General features: G+C 46.7%; 1 protein-coding gene and 2 long non-coding RNA genes across 9 annotated transcripts in view; 2 read left to right on the top strand and 1 right to left on the bottom strand.

Moving 5' to 3' along the window:
• Nucleotides 1-8,285: 8,285 nt before the first annotated feature.
• On the bottom strand, nt 8,286-16,569 carry LOC308071458. Of its 4 annotated transcripts, none has more exons than XR_013931212.1 (3): nt 16,447-16,569; nt 14,594-15,683; nt 8,286-11,369 (listed from the first exon to the last, which is right to left on the bottom strand). It is a non-coding gene; the product is annotated as an uncharacterized lncRNA (long non-coding RNA). The 4 variants fall into 4 exon arrangements; XR_013931213.1 differs by lacking the exon at nt 16,447-16,569 and adding an exon at nt 16,329-16,446; XR_013931214.1 differs by lacking the exon at nt 16,447-16,569 and having other exon boundaries at nt 14,594-16,101.
• Nucleotides 13,450-13,880, top strand: LOC308071486. The gene is made up of 2 exons (XR_013931231.1): nt 13,450-13,578; nt 13,672-13,880. It is a non-coding gene; the product is annotated as an uncharacterized lncRNA (long non-coding RNA).
• The window catches only part of SETD1B (SET domain containing 1B, histone lysine methyltransferase), a 54,188-nt gene continuing 50,890 nt past the window's right edge, over nt 16,542-19,839 (top strand). For 2 of the 4 annotated variants that reach the window (XM_080406037.1, XM_080406036.1), the window contains exons 1-4: nt 16,543-16,821; nt 17,146-17,300; nt 17,755-17,853; nt 18,367-18,637. In XM_080406037.1, coding sequence (XP_080262163.1) covers nt 16,749-16,821; nt 17,146-17,300; nt 17,755-17,853; nt 18,367-18,637 — 598 coding nt within the window. In that variant the 5' untranslated portion in view covers nt 16,543-16,748. Of the gene's footprint in view, nt 16,822-17,145; nt 17,301-17,707; nt 17,854-18,366; nt 18,638-19,839 lie in introns of those variants that run through there. The other 2 variants (XM_080406038.1, XM_080406039.1) reach the window with 2 other exon arrangements.

Below are 19,839 nucleotides of genomic sequence, written 5' to 3'. Positions count from 1 at the left end.
AACAACAATAATAATAATAATAATAAACCAAATTCACACCTATTTAAAGCTAACCATTTTACAGAGGAAAAAGTTGATGCAAGTATGTAGAATACAAGTATGTAGAATACACAAGCCATCAAAAAGATGCTCTGTGAACCAGTGTCTTACTTATCTGGACCACAGTAAAAGCTATCAGCTCCTGTTTACTGGAATGGCTGAGGGCATTCCAGTATCACACAGGAATGAATGGTCCAGGAAAGAATTGTTTTACCCTGAATTAATTTATTTGGGCCTAGCTCAAAAGCAGCGTCACACTATGTATGATACGATCAGCAGATAGACTCAGTAGTCTTCCTGTAACTGAATACTGTAATTCAGGCGGGTTTTTTTCAACTCAATTATTGTCATAAAAATTTGGGGGGGGGGATAAAAGTATTTTATGGGTCATTGTTAGGTTGATTTTTTTGCTTTTTTTTTTGTTTTTTTGCAAGCCTCACAAAACAACCTTTACATTTCTCACAGCTTTGTCTCCTTTTAGATTTTATAGTTAAGGAAACTTTAGATTTGTACACCTTTAGATTTGGGAGGAAACAATGTAAAATGAGTAGATTATAAAATCAACTGTAAACACTCCAAAGACTGTTTTTAAATAATGGATGTTCTATTTGTAGTGAGGTAATTTAGTATTGATGAAATACAGCATTTCAGTGTCTCAGTTACTTATTTTTAAATAACTGGTATGCAGTGCTTTAGGCATATAAACTCCTGTGCAAAAGGTAAGCGTATTTTGCTGGCTGTGAAAAAGTAAAATCCAATATGGAATTCTGCCACTGATTTAAACTGAAGAAGATTCAAGCCTCTATTAGTAAAATTCAAATCTAATCATTATTAATTGTAAGTGTCCTCCTGCTTCTGTTTTGGCCTGTATATTGATTTTGGCACAAGTTCTGTTTCATCAAAAGCTTACGCATCTGCAGCTCAAGAGTCAATATGCGTATAAAGATTTACAGTGAGTGTACCAAAATCAAGACTTTAATGGGGTATGGTAAATATCTGTGTTCCAGTCTTGTTACCAATTTGTCACTTCACGATTGCCAAGGAAAATAATTGGAAGGAGCGAAAGGTTAGCACACTGCCTAGGAAAACTGCTGGAAGTTTAGGATTTTTAAAAGATGCTTTAAAACTTTAGATGGTATTGATGGGTAATTCAGGTTAGTTTTGAGGACACCCAAAACCCCCTCACAGATTAGGTTTAATATTGAGGCTATGGCTTTTTTACAATACAGGGTGATGACATAAGTTGATACTCCCGTTTCTCAGAATACCGAGCCTGTGGAAGAGTGCTTACAACCTCCTAAATGGTTTTGGTACAATGGAAGAACCTTAAGGCATATCCTTAGCCTGACCTCCTAAGGAAACACCACCAACGCACCTGTGCTGCCTCTCTTTGTCCCTTTGTGATGTGCTTGAAGAAGTCAAGGAAACTGAGTTTTAGTAATGCTAGAATTGAGCCCGTAAGTTTTGTGACTATCAAGTCAAATGAGGGAAGAGAAGCATAACTAAATCCTCCTGCTCACAAAATACTGTTTTAATTATGTTAACAGACTTGGCAAAATATTCTGGTTAGCTGTGTTCTCTTTGGAGGAACTCTGAATACTGTAAAAGTTTTACATTTCCAATCAATTAAGCTCTATCGTAGTGCATGCCCTTAGGCTAAGCAGCATGGCTTGCAGTAATATTTCTAATGGAAAATACAACTGTTTTAGCTAACCAGCAGGGGCTCAGACTACTCGTACTTCCTTGTAGCCACAATTGTAGAGAGGAGTAACAGAACACGCCATCTGCTGTATACTGATATTATTGGTTTATATGGTAATATAAACTAGACAAGAATGGGGACCTGTTCTTCCTAAATGTCTTTAGAACTTCGTTTTTGAAATACACTTAAGAATTTTCTTCTTGATAATACAGACCCCAGCTTTACAAAGACTTAAACATAAACTTAGTAAGAACAAGTAGCCCCATTTATGTCAAAGGTAATATTTATAAACTTAGTTAAAACTGTGCATAACAAGACAGAGCCTTAAATATTTATTTTTTAACATTACCAGTGATATTAATTATTTGCGTTTTCAGCAATGAATTCCCACTACAGCATGTATATACAGAGCAAGAGACAACGCCCTGGAAATACAGACCCTAAAGAACAGGACTTACCATCTAAGTAGAATGAATTTCTCATAAATTTCAGCTGTCACACAAGGACAACATTTGTTTGTCATGTGCACAGACCACTGCACACACAAAGAAGTTATGGGTGACAATATCCAAAGAAGTTATGGGTGACAATATCCGTGTAAGAGGAGAAGCCTATGACAAAGCTAGGTATATATATACTCAAGGTAATTCAGTTTGTTTACAGAACAACTGTACGAAACTGTTTTTTCAGTTGTGTTTTTGTTCACAGTGCCAGCACTCTCTTTTGACCTTCACTCAACCCTGGAAATATCTTTTTTCAAAATCAAAGCTCCCAGTCTCCTCAACTTTCAGCTGCTTCTCAGTATCCATTTCTGTAGCGTTTCTTGCTGCTGCTCTTGCATATGCAGAGCTCTGCCATCTGGTCCTCATGGCCTGATATTTTACACACATGCCCCCACCCCGAAAAATCCCTTGGGCCACATGATTCACCATCTATTCAAACCTTGCCATGTGCTTGGTTTTTGTGTAGTAGCTCCTACTGATGTAAATCCCTTGTTTCATAAGGGCTCTCAATTGCCTTTTTCACTGGAGGCAAGGTGGCTGTGACACCTGCCAGTTTCTAAGACATTTAACCCAACCTAAAACATTATTACATTGTTGTTTGGCTGAGTAGGAACCGTATTTTTTTTTCCCAGTGGGAAGTGCTGCCAGAAAGGTATTAACTTTCTAGACTATTAAGTAATGTGGAAAAATTATATTTCAATAAGAAAATTTCCTTTCTGCCTTTTCATGCCTTCGGAATATAGTTCCTGTTTCACTTGGCTCAAGTAGCCCATGCACTAAATCAGTGCAAAAATCTGTCAATAAACTTGATGTAAAATCTGCCCAAATGCTACCACAGAGTTCAGAGTGCTGTGAAAGAAAACAGGACAATGGTCTGCAACAAGGAGGTGTTAGCCAAACTGGACACAGAACTCATCAAAATCAAGCAGTGAATATTCAGGCACTTTGATGTAGTTCGGACAGGTTTTGTTCATAAACCACACACTGAGTACTACCTAGAGGGCGGCTATTTATAGGGAACACATAGTGTTTCTTGTGTTATTTTCTCTGGTATGCTTTAAATCAGGGATGCCAACTATGTGGGGCAGATATGGCCTACCTGATACATGTGTGGCCAATGTGGTGTATTTTGAATCTCATCTTTCATTAGAAACTAAGTTCTTGACTTTGCAGTTGTGGGGGGAAAAAACCCCACTTTACAAATTTGAAGAGTGTGTAAATCAATATGGTAACGTCACAGCTTGATACAGTAGGTGCTTAGGGGTAGTTTCAAGTTTCTGTTCCTCACTAAATTCTCAAGCCAAATTGTGAATTCTCAAGCCAAGTTCTGTTGTAAAAAACGGGTAACACAAGGTTAAGATCATCCCATCCTTTTCTGGAACATCAAACACAGTGAGTGATCTCTGAAAAGCATGAAATGAACAAGCAAGTGTCTGCCAACACCACCGTAACTTTGCCCCCAAGGATCTGGGCGATATGTGTGTCTCCCAGATGTGCTGGCATGGCTTCACTGAGTGATGGGGAGGATTTTGTCAACACAGGCTGACAGAGCTATCACAGTGATGCTGGATCTCATCCTCTACCTCTGAGCTGAGAAGTGAATCTGGAGATTTGCTGGAGAGAGAGGGATTCAAAATGTTTTGTTTCAGATGAGATCTGCAGGTTGTGTCTGCGTTGGTAGCTGTGGTTGGTTTTACCATGGGAACGGTCAAAAGCAGCAGGTTCATGAGTGATGCACAGACTTGCTCGTGCCTGAGTGAGAGCACAGGGCTCTGCTACAGATCTGTGTGAATTTATCAGCATCAGATGCTCTTCTGCATCCAGATCTGCAGCAGAGAATAAATCCCATCAGGAAGTAATTTTGGGAAACGTGGGGAAAAGAGCTGTAAATAGCTTTCCTTGCAACACAATGTGTTTTTACCCAGTATCCAACCCATCTCTTTAGTATACAACACTAAAATCCCTCTGGCTTATACCTTCCTGTGTTTCCATTACCCAGCACTCCACCTGACCCAGCAAGCATCAAGATGTTGGCGAGTTTTTTTCCAAATCAGAGTGCTCTCTGTAGTATCTGCTTGCTTCAAATTACTTTTCCCTTCTTCTCGCCTTCCCAAAGTACGTAATTCCTGGTGGAGAGAGATATTTTAATGTACTTGCTGGTTTAGAAACAAAGGAGGACTGAAACCCATAGGCATATTTATTAAGATGAACACAGCACCACAGCCAGGAGTTGTATTCAGCTCCTTTAGTTTACACAGTAGGGGTAAGTATGGGGTAGGTAGGTCCACTGTGGGTGGCCAAATCTGGGTTATGCTCCCCAAAAACTGGTTGGTAGGTTCCACTAAACCTGAAATGTGTGGAGTTGTACTTTTTTTGTGAGGCTTTTGAGAACCTCAAGTTTAAGTGATCCCAGGTTTTTGCTTGTTAAATATATTTTCCACTATGTGAGCTACAATGCAACCTGAACAAGCACGTGTTTTTCAGCTGTTAGAAGCCAGGCTTTGATCAACACTTCATTGCTGCATTGGCTATGCAATAGCCATCACTCCAGCACCTGGCCCAGGCAGGAAGCTCTCAAATCTTTTGGACAAATGTGGGGAAACAGGGACTATTCATAGGAGGAGAAAAAAGGATAGCAAAGTAGGCTGTAAGAGAGACAACTGTGGATGAAACAGGCAGGCTTTTGCTGAGTAACGTATGGCACTGACATTAAAGGGCAGTTAACATGTGAAGTTCACATCCTTCCCTCTGATATTTATGCAAACTTCCTACAGGAAGGCAGCAACTGCAGACTGAAGAGATGATAACAGCCTCTGTTTATATCCCTATGGGAAACACCATAATTCCTGCCCATTTTTTCTTGAGTGCTAGCTGTACAAGGAGAGCTAAGCGGGAAGCATTTGCTCTGTCCTTGTCTGGCTGGGAGAAGCTCATACATAGGCATAGAGGTTTGGCAGGAGCCAGAAAGGTTTCTGGCTTGTCAGAGCATCACTAGACAAAGGACAGGCCCAGACTGAATTTCTCTCAGACCTGAAAGTAGCCATTAACCCAGCCAGAGCAAAGCCTGCAAAGGAACAGCGATGCTCTGAGAGCAGGCTAATTAATAACTTCAGGCGGTGGAAATAAACTCAGTTGTAATTGTGTCATGTTTGCTTTAGAGCTGTGATTTTTGGCCTGGGACATGTCTGTGGGAGCTGGATGGGTTGATGGTGCAGTGGCCTGGCTGGAGGTCCTTGACGGGTTGGGAAGGCATTTGAGCAATCCCGGCAGTGGCATGGTCTGGTGTGCACAGGCACATAGAGGGCAGCAACCTGCCGGTGCTGCTCCAGCCCACGGGTCATCCATTGCCAAATGCGGACTGGCGCGCTGCCCTGTGCGAGCTTGACACCACTGTCCTTGATGGCATGTTTCCTGTGCGTTTCTCCCTTCCTACACATATTTCACCATTCCTGACTCTCATCACAACAACAGGAACGCTGTTAAGTTCCCATTGCTCACCAGGATTAACATAGTAGCTCTGATTTCTTAAGGCAGGGAGATTTCCTGGTTAAAATCATTCTAATTAAACTTGCGTCTCTCATAATGCTAAAAATCCCGCTGTGTGAAAGGCTGCTAAATCTACTTGTAAAATGTCAGTGCATCTAGACCATTAATGGTCTTAGGAGTTTAACAATAGTATAGACAGTCCCCGTTCAAAGATACAGGACTCCAAACAAATGGAAGGAGGAAGCAAATATAGCATCCTTCTGAATCAGACACCTTAGACAAAAATCTGCCAAGTACAAAACACATCTGGCTGCATATCTGTCAAGTTTTTTATTGGCCTGAAATACACACACACACACACAGAGCCCACAGCAAATTCTTCCTGTAGATTTGGGTGGGCATCTGTTCTCCTTTTAGGACTCAGTTTTGGAGCTGGGAAAAAAAGTGTCCTCAGTTGACAGGCCTCCAAGGAAGCCAGGGCTGGCCACAAAGGAGGGTGACAGCTGCACGAGCTTTAAATCCTCTCCCCACCCTCCTGTACAAATGTGCCCCTCAATCCTCTGTCTGGAAGAGCTGGAGAGAGGAACATATAGCTTCCCTGCTTCCCTGCCAGCTCTAACTGGCAATTGCGTATTCGGCACTGAGACCACAAAGTATTTTTTCATGTGGGCAGCTAAGCGGTGGTGGAACAAGAATCTCATTTGGCCACAACCCCCCCACAGATGTTCATGACACTTTTTTGCTCCTCCTTATGCAACATGTCAGGCATTTGTGATAATTTACTGCCGCAGGAACCACTTCCTGCCGCATGCTGCTAGCAGCAAGTCTTCCCGGGCTGCTGGCAGGCACTGTGCAGGGAAAAGGAAAAACAACGCACAGGGGAAGGCATAGGGAAGTAAAGGGAACTCTCTTCTCCATCAGCAGCTCCTGGAAAAGAGAGGGGGAGAAAAGCAGCAATGGCTTTGCAGATCTACTGGAAACGAACTTCAGTTAGGAATTAGCAACGGCCTGCCCTCTTCAAGGTTGAAACAAAGTATCTGGAAACGGTATTTTAATTTAAGACTTACCTTGTAAAAAAATAACAAAAGCCAAAGCAAGTATAAAAATAAATAAGAAACCAGGCAAAGATAAGAACAGAGCCTGCAGGAATCAAGTCTAAACAAAAGGCAGGGGATATGCAGCAAGAAAACCACAAATGGCAGGGGTTGAAATGTAAAACCTACAGTTCGCTGCTAAACATGAAAGATGCTGTTGTATTCCACACCTCCTCTTCCCCGGTGTAGCCGACTCCACAAGGTGAAGGGCAGTAATGAATCAAGCTCCTTCCCTCTCTTCCTGTATTTTCTATTCAATTATTCGCAGGCTGTGCAAGTTCTGCTTTATTTCCCCTCTCCATATGCCGCACTCTCCTCCTGGTTTTTTTTTTTTATTATATTCTGAACTGTGCATTTGGCCTCTCTCCCATTTCTTTCTCCTCAGCGTGTGCCCCCCTGCTCTGCTAAGATCTGCTGTCTTTGTAACCTCCGTTGTGCACATATGCTGGCTCTCCCTCTCCCCCCGCCCCCTGCCACCCCCTGCTTCTGGGCCATCAAGTGTCCCTTCGCTTCACTCCAGCATTTTTGCCAGGGGGCCCATCAGCCAGCCAGAAAAGGAACAATTTTGCGATGGCCACCGCTCCCGTTTTCACGCTGCTGGCTCCTCTCCACCGATCAAGGGGAACCCACGTTGCTCCCCTGGTACAGCTGATTGGTAGCAAAGGCAGAGCCTGGCTCTGCAGCTGCTTAGCAACTGGGAGCTGCTGTTATGCAGCAGCCTAGAAAAGCAATGGATGGCACAGCATTCACTAATCCTGCACGTTCTGGCCCACTCAGCTGAAACCCAGGGCTTAGTAGACCAGCTGGGGCACTCCCAACTGTCCTGTCAAAAAATAAATCAAGATGGGGATCCTGAACTGCAGATTTGAGAACAATGGCAACAATGTCAAGGGCAAAACTGTCTCGGTCTTGTGTTGTAGGTGATTTGTATCATATCAGTTAGAAGAAACTGCTCTGATTTGTAAACTAAACTCATTCATTTGATCTTTGTCAACACTTTTCTGGCCGCAACATTTTATACTCCATCACTTATAATCAGCACGATCCCTGTATGCCTGCATTTGTTACAAAGACTCATAGGTCTCCAGCTACCATCACACCTAAACAGTTTCATGACAGCTGTCCAGATACACAAGTATTTTAATGCACAAATATCCTTTTAGATTACTTATCTGTATCTTCATTTCCTTTTGATGTAAGCTATATGAGTGTCCACATTCTCCAAATGGTATTTTTTTTTCTTAAAATTGTACTGTTTAGGCCATGAAGAACTGAACTGAACTGTTCAGTGATTTGATGGCTTTAGAATGTTGATTAGAATTGCCCATCTTCTTATTTCATTATTTTTATAAGCTTGGAAGTATTCTAAATAATAACTGGTTGTACATTCTAATGGGATCATAGGGTTTCAATAGCAGCTGCATTTCAATAGGCAAGAAGCAAACCAAAACATTCTGCAAGTCAGGTGTTGAAACAGCTTCTTTATTCCTTTATAGCTTGAGAACGATTAGATCTCTGAAAGCACTACCTCTCATACAGAGGTGGCTTTGTCATAATACCAGCAGAAATAAAATGAACAGACAGTTTTAAAAGAAACTGAAAAACCCCAGCCCTGGCAAACATCCAGCATGTCCATCAAAATTTGTATGGATCTTAAACAAAATAAATGTTTGTTCCACCACTGGGTATCACCATACATCTCTTTGCACCCAGGCAGCTAAACACCGCAGCAGACTAGTAATTCCCTGTCATTGTTCAATGCTTACATCCCGTGCATCCTGAGAGCGTGCTGGGACACCAGTGAAATCTGTCAGGAGGTTGCTGATTTTGGCTGAGAAATTCCCTAGACAGATCATCTGCTGTTCTTAGGAAGAAATGAAAAATTTCATGGCAAAAAAATTGAACAGGCAAATACCCTGTCCATATTTCTACTTAATATTCCTTTGATATTCTTAGCCTGGTTTCCTAAAAATAAAACAGTCTAACGTGACTGTGTTGTTCTCTGTAATTTTTCCTCTCCTTCCTCCAGTCTCAGTCAAATTTGGCAGTGGGGTAGAAGTCCCAAACATATTTAGGTCTTGAATGAACAGCTGGGTAGAGAATGTAGTAGAGGCACCATCCTGGTCTTGGGAAAGGCAGGCAGAGCCGAGCCCTTGCACATACCAAGGGGCCGTACCACTGCCCCATCAAGCTCCCAGCCAGCACATTACCCTTCGCCCAGCCAGACAGGCTCAGCAAGACTGGCAAAGAGCTGGAAGATTTGTCAGGGGACATTTATGGACACAAATCCATGGGAGACCAAGCTTCATGAGTTTACCTGCCGAGAGAAACTGTTTTAAAAAACTGCCAGGTTTGGAGGTAAATAGTAACATCACTAGTAGGAGATTTCCGCAAGAGGGCTGATGTGCCATACCTCAATCCCTGCGAAATGTTTATCTGATTATGAGTAGGAGATTGTAAGAGCAAGAAGGCATAACCAAATGGATTAAAATCCATTAAACAGGAAGGTCTCAAAATGCAGCTGTAACCACTGTGTTCTAGAGCTGTCATCTTTCTTTACGGGTCCTGCTACCGTTTTGGGCTCTACGTTATTTTATGGCTATGTTATGGCTATGTTATAGACACCAGGGCAGGCAAATGCTGCAGTGTGCCTCCTGGCTCCCTTCCAGCTCCTAAATTGGGCTTTCTTCCCATGGAACTGAGGCGTGGCAAGGATGGCGTACATCCAGACCTCCTCCTGACACAATATTGACACCGCTGAGATGTATACGCACCCGGAACTGGGAAACTCCTACAATGGAGACAGAAGCAGTTGTTTATCTGGAAGAAAATACAAAAACATTACCAACCAAGTTTATAGGTGACACTCAACAGTGGCAGGAGGGGCTATAAAAAAAAAAAAAAAAAAAAAAAAAAAAAAAAAGGCCATTGCAAGCAGCAATGCTGTCTAAGGATTTGTCCTTTTCCAGAGGGCCAACTGTAAAGCCCTAAATGCAGAACAAAAAGCACAAACCAACAGTACGGTGTCCCAAGAAGGAACAGATCTGAGAGTATTTTGGGAGCAGTCTTGGGAAAACAGCTGAATGTGGGCTGGTGTAATCCCTGGATGCCTAACAGAGACATCTCAGCCAGGAGGGCTGTTGGCATGGGTACGACTATCGTTGATAGCCGATAGCTCTGTCCCCTTCTGCCCAGATCAAAATGGCAAAAAACTGGAGTGTTCACAGGGAACTGCAACAGGAACGATTACAGGATTTGTAAAGATGGACCCGAGGGGGAGCTCTGCAAGTCTGCAACGGGAGTGTTAAATGCTCAGTTGATCAGCCTGTACACAGCTACATGGGGACAGAAATCTGGTAATGGAGCATTCCTCTGACAAGCAGCCTGAGATACAGCAACATCCAGAAACTGAAAGCAGAAACTAGGCAAGTTTAAAAAGGTTACTTTGATTTCTAGTCTGTCAGGTAGATTTCGATGGAAAGCGCTTGGTGACTCTTATTTTAGTCTCTCTCACAGCCCATTTAAAAATGAAATTCTGATGTTTTTCTAAGATGCAGGTACGCTGTAGTTAAATTCTTTCAAATGAGAAAAAGCAACTAATTCACAAAAATCTTATGACCTGCATAATGCAGGAAGCCGAACCAGATGAACCTACGTCTCTTTTGTCCTTTATAATACACTAATCTAGCTTCCTTGCACAAGCAGTGGATTGTGACATGAAAACCTTCAATATAAAGGATTCTGGGTACAAGCCAGTCTAAAACAAAATGTTGTAAACAGTCACGATCATTGTTTGGCAGAACAGCTGCATATTTTTTATTTCACTTTGCCTCTCAATCTAATTTGCTCTTGTTGCAACACTCTGCCAAAGAAATTAAATCACTTCTTATTGATAACAGACAGTGAAATAATTAGCATAAGAGTTTTCCACTCAACAATGCAGGGGAGGGACGCTGTGGGCAAGAACAAACCCCTTTGCTTCAAGAATGTGCGCAGAGTCACCACAAGCTGTTCAGAGAAAAAAAATTCTTCTCCCGCCCCCTCCCCCCCTCCCCTGAGAGATCTCTTTCTTTCTCTAAGAGTCTCACCCAGTAAACCAGGGTCAATCTAACGCAAGTATGAAAGTCTGGTTTGACCTTTCTGGGATTTAAACATGCCGTACCAGAACATTTAGCTTTTCAGATACAAGGTTCAGCCATGAAACCACCCACTCTGAGAGCGCAACCAGTCTCAACTGCCTCGGTTGACTTTTAAAACTATATCGAGCATTACCAGTCATTTAGAAACTCTGAAAAACGGAAAGAAATGTGCAGCTCAGACTTACAAAAACAATTTCCAGAAGTGCTGAGGACCCACACAATTCACTGGGTCTGCACGGCGGGCTCGCTGTACGAACGCCTGCTGCCCCAGCAATTTCTGGCCCTGGTTCGCACGTACGCCAGGCACACACGCTTTAGGACCTCTCCCAGCTGGAGCAGCTCATGGATTCTACCATCGGGAACGGCCGTCCTGAACAATGATTAATTGCAGACAAAGATCATAGTCCTGGAAAAATACGCAGAGAGGTGCAAGTACAGACAAAGCTGTCTAAGCTCCCACAGTATTATGGTCTGGCTGAATCGTTTCAAAGCCTACGTTAGGGCAGAGCTAGCTTGCTTCAGGGTTAAACAGACCAACGTCAAGGCTTAAATGCAGATATTACTAATATCCAAATATTTATTTAAACAAATTTTAAATCCCGGGACAGTTAAGAACCGATGCTGTTTAAACCTGCCTTTTTTTTTTTAATCACTTCACGTGCTGACTTAACTCACTGATGCAAGCTGCAGAAACGTTTTTACTACAGTTCGTAAAACCCCTGCAAACCCAAGCACAGATCTACACCGCCCTTTGATCTACACGTCGCCTGATTCGGCCATTTCCAGGCAGCTGAAACGCTTTCCACCTCTCCTGAGAAACAGAGGAGCATTTTAATGGTGTTTAGCTAAGAATAACGTCACCCTTTCTTCCAAGTTGACTAGCAGATTATCATGTAAAGCGATTGTAAAGCGGGAGGGCTGCTGCAGTGCTGGCAGCAGCCAGGGCCAGGCGCTTCCCGGCGGGCTGGCCGGAGTCGGGACCCAGCCCGGAGCGCCATGGCTGCCGCGCCGCAGCCCCGCCACGGGGGCACAGGCACCGGGTTACAGCCACCCTGGCAGTGCGGAACCTTTTTTTTTTTTTTTTTCAATTTCCCCTCCATGGAAACGTGTTATGTTTTGTGAGGACGATTTGTCGCTTGTTCTCGACAGAGCCTGACCCGGTGAGGACCGAGGGGGGGGGGGGGGGTTACAAGGAACGAAGGGATGAGCGTAAGCCCTTCGCGTCGTTGCGAAAGGCGCAGGCTGCGGTGCCTCCTTCGCGGCAGCACCCTGCTCCCTTGCAGGAAAACACACCTGAGCCTCGGCACATACCACAGCACAGGTTTTACAAACCCACGGACCGACTGGTCCTGAGCCGCAGGAACTGGCGGGCAGGGCGCACCCTGCCCGGCACATGCCGCTCCCGCAGGCAGCCTCTGCCAAGCAGCCACTTACCTTCTCCCTCCCACAGGGTCCGCAGGACGCTCCTGCTCTAGCCTTACCAGGGAGGCCACCTCTCTACAAGTGTTTGCTTTTCCTCCCTGTCCTGCCCTCTGAAGTGGTTGCTCAAGCCAGGCTTTCCTAGCTCACCTAATCTGGGTCTGCAGTGGAGCACAAGATACAACTCCCCGCAGAGCACAGCGAGGCTTGTGAAGCTCCGAAATAACCCCCACGCCTCCACCCCAAGCGAGCCGCAGGAAAATCTGCTCGGGGAAAAAAAACCAAAACCAACCAACCAACGACAAAAAAAAAAAAAAAACAAAAAGAAAAAAAAAAAAAGAACGGAAAAAAAAAAGCAGCACATGTAACACCTCGGACGGCCATGGCGGCTCGCACTGCAGCACGGCAGCCGGCTCCGCGCCAGCCCAGCCGCGGGCCCGGGGAGCTAGGCGCTGCAGGCCGGCCGGGCCGGGCCGCCCCATCCCCTCCCGGCTGCGGGCGGGAGGAAGCAGGGCAGCGGCTGCCCCGGCGGAGCGGCTGGGCGATGGCGGAGGGGGGAAAAGCCCAGGAGGGCCAGGAGAAGGAAAACAACAAAGAGCCATGTGACGAGCGGCGGCCGCGCTCCCCCCGGCGCGTTGGCGGGGCGCAGCAGCCCGCTCCAGGCGGGGAGGCTGGCGACGCCGCCCTGCTCCTCCCGCAGCCAGCGCTGCCTGCTCATTTGCCTGTCTTACCCCCGCCGCCCCCCACAGCCGCCGAGTCCGGGGTTTTGTTAGCTTTTTGTGGGCTTTTTTATTTTTTTTTGGGGGGGGAAAGCACTGTTGTTTGTTCCTCTTAATTTTTTCTTTCCCCCCCTCTGCATTGGGCTACTTTCATCTTACGGTATTTATATAAAAGCCAGCGAGCGGGAGGCTGCAGCGGGGGGCAGGGAGGCAGGCGATGGGCGGGCGGCGTTATTTATAGGCACCCAGGGCTGGGGCTGCATTATGCGAGCTGCCTTTGTCCTGCCCGCCCGGCCAGGCCCCCCCCGCTCTGGCCGGGCTGGAACGACGCCAGCTCCGCCGCCCGCAGTGCTGCCTCCCGCTGCTGCAGGGCGCTCCCCGGCGCGGCCATCTTGTGCGCGGCAGCCGCGGGGAGAAAAAGCCGCCAAGCGCCCCGCTCCCTCCCCGGCTTCGCCTTCCACAACCCCTCACAAAGCGGTGGGGGAAGGGGGGGGCGGGAAAGGGGGAGAGAAAAAAAAAAAAAAAGGGAGGGAAAAAAAAACCCAACAAAAAATAACCATTTCCCTCCAGTGATCGGGACGCGAAGCGCCGCCAGGCAGTGGGGGAGAGTCCGCCTCGCCGCCGCCCCAGCTCTGAGGAGAACGCGGCGCCGAAGGAGAAGCCATGATGGCGGCTACCCTCACACAACATGGAGCGCGACCGGGAGCGCCCTGCCTGCCACCAGCCACCCCTCCCGGCGCCCGGGACACGGTGCTTCCGCAGGCTTTCACATAATAAAACCACCAGACTTCGGCGGGGAGGCCATTTCATGGGCTGGGTGGCTGCACTAAAGCACAACTGCTGTGAATATCAACTGCGTCACGGCTCCTCCAGCTGTAAAACTCAGGCTGCAAAGGGTCCCTCACTTGGAAAGAAACTCCCTCATTTTGGATTTACTTCCAGACCTCCTTTTCCCCCCCTCTCTCCAAGTCACTGCCTCTCGGTATGAAGGATTTTACAGTGCTTTTTAGTGAGACATCCGCCATTAAGACTCACCGTCTTGAAAAACACCCACCCCCCCCCCATTTTGTTGCCTTTTTTTTTGATCTTCTGTAATTAGACGGATAAAACATGTAAGGGATCCCCACCACCACCGCCTTTTCGCCTTTTTTACAATCAACTTCACATCTTAACTGTTCGCAGGCAGATTTTTTTTTTTGTGCGTTCCATTTAACAACCACGTAACGCCTGCAATGGATTCACGGCGTCTCTCCGCAAAAAAAAAAAAAAAAAAAGACACCAGGGCTGCGGACGACCAAGCGCTTTATGCAGAAAAGAGAAATCCCTCCCTGAAAATAGACGTTTTCAGAGACGCTGTTAGATGTATCTGAGGAGAAGGAGATCGCCACCGCTCACACAGACGACATTAGGATCTTTCTACCCAGGACAATAACGTTAGCCGCACAGGCCTGGTCTATATGTTTCTCTGCAAGGGCAAAAGGGGTTTACTTACCCGCGCACCATAGTTGAATGCAGCTCTGAAGGTGAAGTTGTTACGCTTTTTAAAAATAACGGCTATAAACATATACGATCTGTATCACCACTTCGCTCGTAAGTTTGCAAGTCAAAGCAGATCTTGTTAAGATAGTTTACGGATCTTTGTATGACAGTGGTCTAGCATCAAAAAAAAAAAAAAAACAACAACCCAAAAAAAAGCTATAGAAAAAGTTGTCTAGCTATGTTAACTGACTGTACGCAGCGAGGACTCCTACTCGAGGCTTAAATCTACCTTCCTGTGGCAGATTTACCCTGTACATAAAAAGGACGTTCAGTGTTTTTCCACAGAGCACGCAGACACTATTCTCCTATATAGTTTTAGGCTGCACATGTTAGTGTGAAAACACCTGGTTAACATTTAATGGTTGTAAACAACTTTCAAGCATCTCTTATCTAGGTATTTTGCTTTATAAGTAAAATACTGGAAAAAGCATAAATTGGTTTAGGTAAACAGACAAAAACATAAGACATGCAAATGAAGGCTTAGCAATAAGGACCACTTCAGTAACATTAACATGAAAACTACACTTAGCAAGGACAGAATGGATTGGGTACTTACAACGTAAGAGGAAAGGAAAAAAAAAAAAGCTTATCATAGTCAAATTGCCTTTTTGACAGATTCACTATTCCTATGATTATTTAAAACGTTACCTTGTAAGCACCAAAGGAGTTAATAAAAATGGCCAGGAATCAAGTGTTTAATACAGGAAATACTCTCTAAAATTTATTGTTCGGTCATCAGAGAGCTGTACAAAGCTTAAAAACCCACAAAATAACGAAAAAAAATTGAAAAATAATGTATTACTTTTTTTTGGCATTCGAAATTGTTAACTGCTGACATAGGGTGTGCCATGACCTAGTTACACGAGACAAAGATGGATCCCGAATCATAAGGGAAAAAAATCCGCATTTTTTTTTTTTTTAGTTTTTTTTTTGGGGGGGTCAAATCTTCCTTCTTCAGTGAGTCCTCTAAGCATGGTGCCAGACTAACACCACCCCGAGCGCTCCCCGCAAGTGGACGGTGTGGATTCACATGGCGGATCCCCCTTTTGGAACAAAGGAAAAGCCCAGTTGGCCATTTCGCTCCATTGCAGAAAAATGGCTGCCTGATCTGTTGGCCTCTCCTTAGCTGTCTGCTGAAGGATGTTTTTACACCGCCGTCTAATAACTCAAGCCCCATGGAAGCTGTTCGCCCATTGGCTGCGGCCGCCCCGCTGCCTTTAACCAGCCAATTGCCCGACCGCGGCCGAGCTGCCGCGGACCGAGTGCAGCCGCGCCATGCGCCCGCCGCGCTCCGCCCGGCTCCGCGCCCCGGCGAGCGACGGGGGGACCGCGCCGCCCGGCCTTTAATACCTAAAACAAAATGGAAGCTCCCCGCTGATTGGCTGCCGCCGGACCCGGACCTTTAATAAGCAAAACTGCTTCCCCCCCCCCGGCTGTGTGTCGCCGAACGGCAGCACCACCAACCCCCCCCCCCCCCCCCCGCCGCTACCGCTTCTCTCTTCTTCCCGCTTCCCTCCCCCCCCCCCCCCCCCCCCCCGCGCCTTCTCCCATCGCTGCTGCAGCAGGGCGGCGGGCTGCGCGCTCCGCCTGCGGCCGCCCGGTCCGGGTTCGCTGAAGTCTTACCCCTAAAAAGAGGAAAAAAAAAAAAAACCCAAACCAAAAAAACCCCAACAACCAACTTGTCCCACCTATAGGTCCATCTTGTTTAGAAACAGTTTGCGCTAAGGTAAATGCAGCGGGCAGATTCCACTCGCCCCCCCGCATGCCGTTAACCCCGGGGCGGGGAGGAAAAAAAAATAAACCCACCCCGGCGGCGGCCCATGCGGCGGCGCGCGGCGGCGGGGCGGCGGCGGCGGGCGGCCGCGGGCCGGGGGCTGCGCCGCGCGGCCGCCGTGAATGTGCAGGCGGCGGAGGGCGGTTAGGCGTTCGCGGCGCTCGCAGCGGTGTATTGTGGGAGGCCGCCGCCGCCAGCAGCGAGCACACACAATATGTGGTGGCTCGCAAAAACGGGAGGCAGGAGCCTGGCGGCCAGCCCGCGCCGGTAACCGGCCCCATGTGAGACGGGAGCTCGCCTTTCGCCGCCCGGAGACGATCGGCCGCCGAGCGCGATGTCTTTCCGAGAGATCAAGGCGGGGGAAAAAGCCAAGCACCCTGAAGATCATGGCAAAAAGCAGAGTTCAAGTGAGATTGGGTCTTTTTTATTATTATTTTTATTTTTTTTCTTCCTCCTCTCCTCCTCCTCCTCCCTCTCTGCCTCTTGTCTGGCTGGGGTGGAGGGGGGACCCGGCTGGCGATTCCCCCATTTTAGGGCTCGCTTCGCGGTGGATTTCCTTTCTGCCTGGGTGTGTAGAGCGGGCGGCTCGTTTAAAAAAACAAAAACAAAAAACCCACCCAAACCGAAGAGGTCTTTGTTGAATGTTTTGTTTTAACTTTATGGTTTTCCGTGGATTTTTTTTTTCCCTTTTCCCCTTCCCCCTTTCCTTCCCCCCCTACCCCCCCGTCCAGGTTGGATCAACGGAATGGAGAACAGCACGCAAGCCAGCACTTCTGTCGAGAAAAGAAATCACCATTGGAGAAGTTACAAGTTGATTATTGACCCGGCTCTGAAAAAAGGACAGCACAAACTCTACCGTTACGATGGGCAACATTTCAGCATGCCTGTGAGTGAAGGCGGGGGTCGGGGTCGGGGGGGGTGTCGTGGGTTTCCCCCATTGTGTTTTGCCCCCCCGCCGACTCCGTCTTACCGGCGGTTTTGGGAGGTGGGGGTCCCTCCGGGTCGTGGTAATCCCTGCCATAGCACATGTGTGTAGGAGAGGGGTTCGGGGGGGACATACACAGCCACCAAAGTTACCGCCACCTGACACTGTGTATTCAACTGTCAGGAGCCCGAGAAGGAGCCCAAACCTGCAGCTTTATTTCTGTGTTTCCAATCTGTGTGCATTTCTCAGCAGTATTGCAATTTGACACGTGTGTGTATATGTGTGTGTGTGTGCTTTCCCCTTCCCTTGAGACAGCCTGTGCTTTCTTGGGGTTTATTTTTTCTTTTATTTGTGTTTTAAATTTCAAGCCCTGTTATTGCTGGTTTTGTGCTCTCTCTCCTCCTCCTCCTCCCAGAACTCGGGAATCGCTCCTGTGGATTGTGTCAGGGATCCCAGAATAGGGCGAATATGGACCAAAACTAAGGAGTTGGAGCTGTCTGTCCCCAAATTCAAGGTACTGCCCTGACTTTTGGGTTTAGCTCTGTGTTCTTGTTTATCTGGGAGTGAAGCTTCAGTTTCAAGTAGTTTAATGGACCGTTTAAATGACAGTCATATTCCTATTAACATTATTATTTGGCAGACTGTTTAACAACAATCTTCTTTTATAAAGATAACGAGAAATCAATGTGTCTGCCTAACGAGATCACTTGAAGGTTTTGGAGCTGTGTCTTGGGGGCTTCTCGGGTAGGGGGGTGGTGGAGGGGTCCTCTCTGCTGACGGTACAGCTTGAAATACATGTCTGTAGCCCAGAAAGGAGCCAGTTTCAATGAATGGCTGCAGCGGCAGAGGCTCTGCTCAGCTCCGGGGTTCATCCCAGAGCCTTGGAGGCAGTTTTTTTTCCCCCCGAAGTTTGCAGGATGCTTTAACCCTCTCCCTCCTGTGTCATCCTTACACCCTCTCCCACGCTCGTTAACAATGATAATTATTTTTATCATGTCCCCCTCCCCATCCTTGTGCCCGTTTCCAGATTGATGAATTTTACGTGGGGCCAGTGCCTCCCAAGCAGGTCACCTTTGCCAAGCTGAACGACAACATCCGTGAAAACTTTTTGACCGACATGTGCAAGAAATATGGTGAAGTGGAAGAGGTGGAGATTCTGTACAACCCCAAGAACAAGAAGCACCTAGGCATCGCCAAAGTGATCTTTGCCACTGTTAAGGGAGCCCGGGAGGCCGTCCAGCACCTTCACAACACGTCTGTCATGGGCAACATCATCCACGTGGAGCTGGATACAAAAGGTGAGGGGGCACATTTTGGCCCCGTGCGTTTGGGGTTTGCAGTGCCCCTCTCCTAAAACGAGAGAGTGTTGCAGACCATAAAGACCCGGTGATTAAAAATACGAAGGGAGTGCTCCAGTTCCCCCTTCGAGCGGGTCTGGTTTCTGGGGCCTTTGCAAGTCACGTGGAGCCAAATGTGTTGTCTGTTGCTAGGAGACAGCCCTGTAATTTGCAAAATGCTGCCATCCTGCCCGTGTCCCCTGCCTGGTCCCCTGCTCTCTGCCCTCGGAGCCCTCCCGTGCACCCACCTCCCTGTCCCAGGCTGCCCACCTCCTGGGGCTGCCGGACCCCATGGCACCTGGTTTTTGCAAACTTTGGATTTTTGGGCAAACCTTGGGGGGGTTACCGGGACCCACATCTCTGCGTTCTGGTGGTGGCAGCAGCAGGGCTGGGTGCTGTCCTCTGCGTGCCTGGCATTTCATTGATACTTAGCAGCAAACTGGAAGCTGGCAGCAAAAGAGTGCACACGCAGCACTTGTCAGTGTGCGTGCGAGTGTGTAAGTGTGAGACTGTCTCTTAAAGTGACAGGAGCTCTGAGTCCGGGAGGTATCCAACTCTCAGCCCCAGACCCAAGCCCTAGGGAGCCCAATAAAGTCTCTGGAAGTATGGAAGCATTGCATTTCACTGCTTTGTCTTTTCTCTTTCCTCTAAGTGTGCTAGTGAAGGGCTTTGCTAAAAAAATGCTTCTGAATTTTAGAAAACGTCTAAAGCTGAGGTGGTGTCGATCGGTTGCTGCTTGTACTTCTTCATTCCAAACATGGCATTTCTAGTTTAAAACTGACTTGCTGCACTCTTTCATGGGAAGAGGACATTGTTAACACTGTTTGCTTAAAAATGTGGGTATTTTTGTTCTGTATTAAAAGGTTTCAACAATGTAGTGCACAAGCTATATGGCAGTTGGTGTGCTACATGTGGTAAGAGGGTATAATAGGATGTTTATTGACAGTGATCACTGGTAGGAGAAAAATCACAGTAGTAGTAATATAATAGTTTGTATTGTGAGCTAAGCTTGACCTTACATATGTATACTTTGAAATTCTAGTATCATTAATGTTTGCAGACAGGCTTCTCCTGCTTACTTTGAAATTCAAAGGTAAAAATTACATTTAAGAACAAATTAACCATTTGGAGGTTTAATAATGGAAGCTAAAGCAGGCTCATAA

Source organism: Falco punctatus (genome assembly GCF_963210335.1).
Source record: "Falco punctatus genome assembly, chromosome: 1".
NCBI classification, from domain to species: Eukaryota; Metazoa; Chordata; class Aves; order Falconiformes; family Falconidae; genus Falco; species Falco punctatus.
Note: the sequence above shows the minus strand (reverse complement) of the source record. Positions and strands in the feature narration are given on the sequence as shown.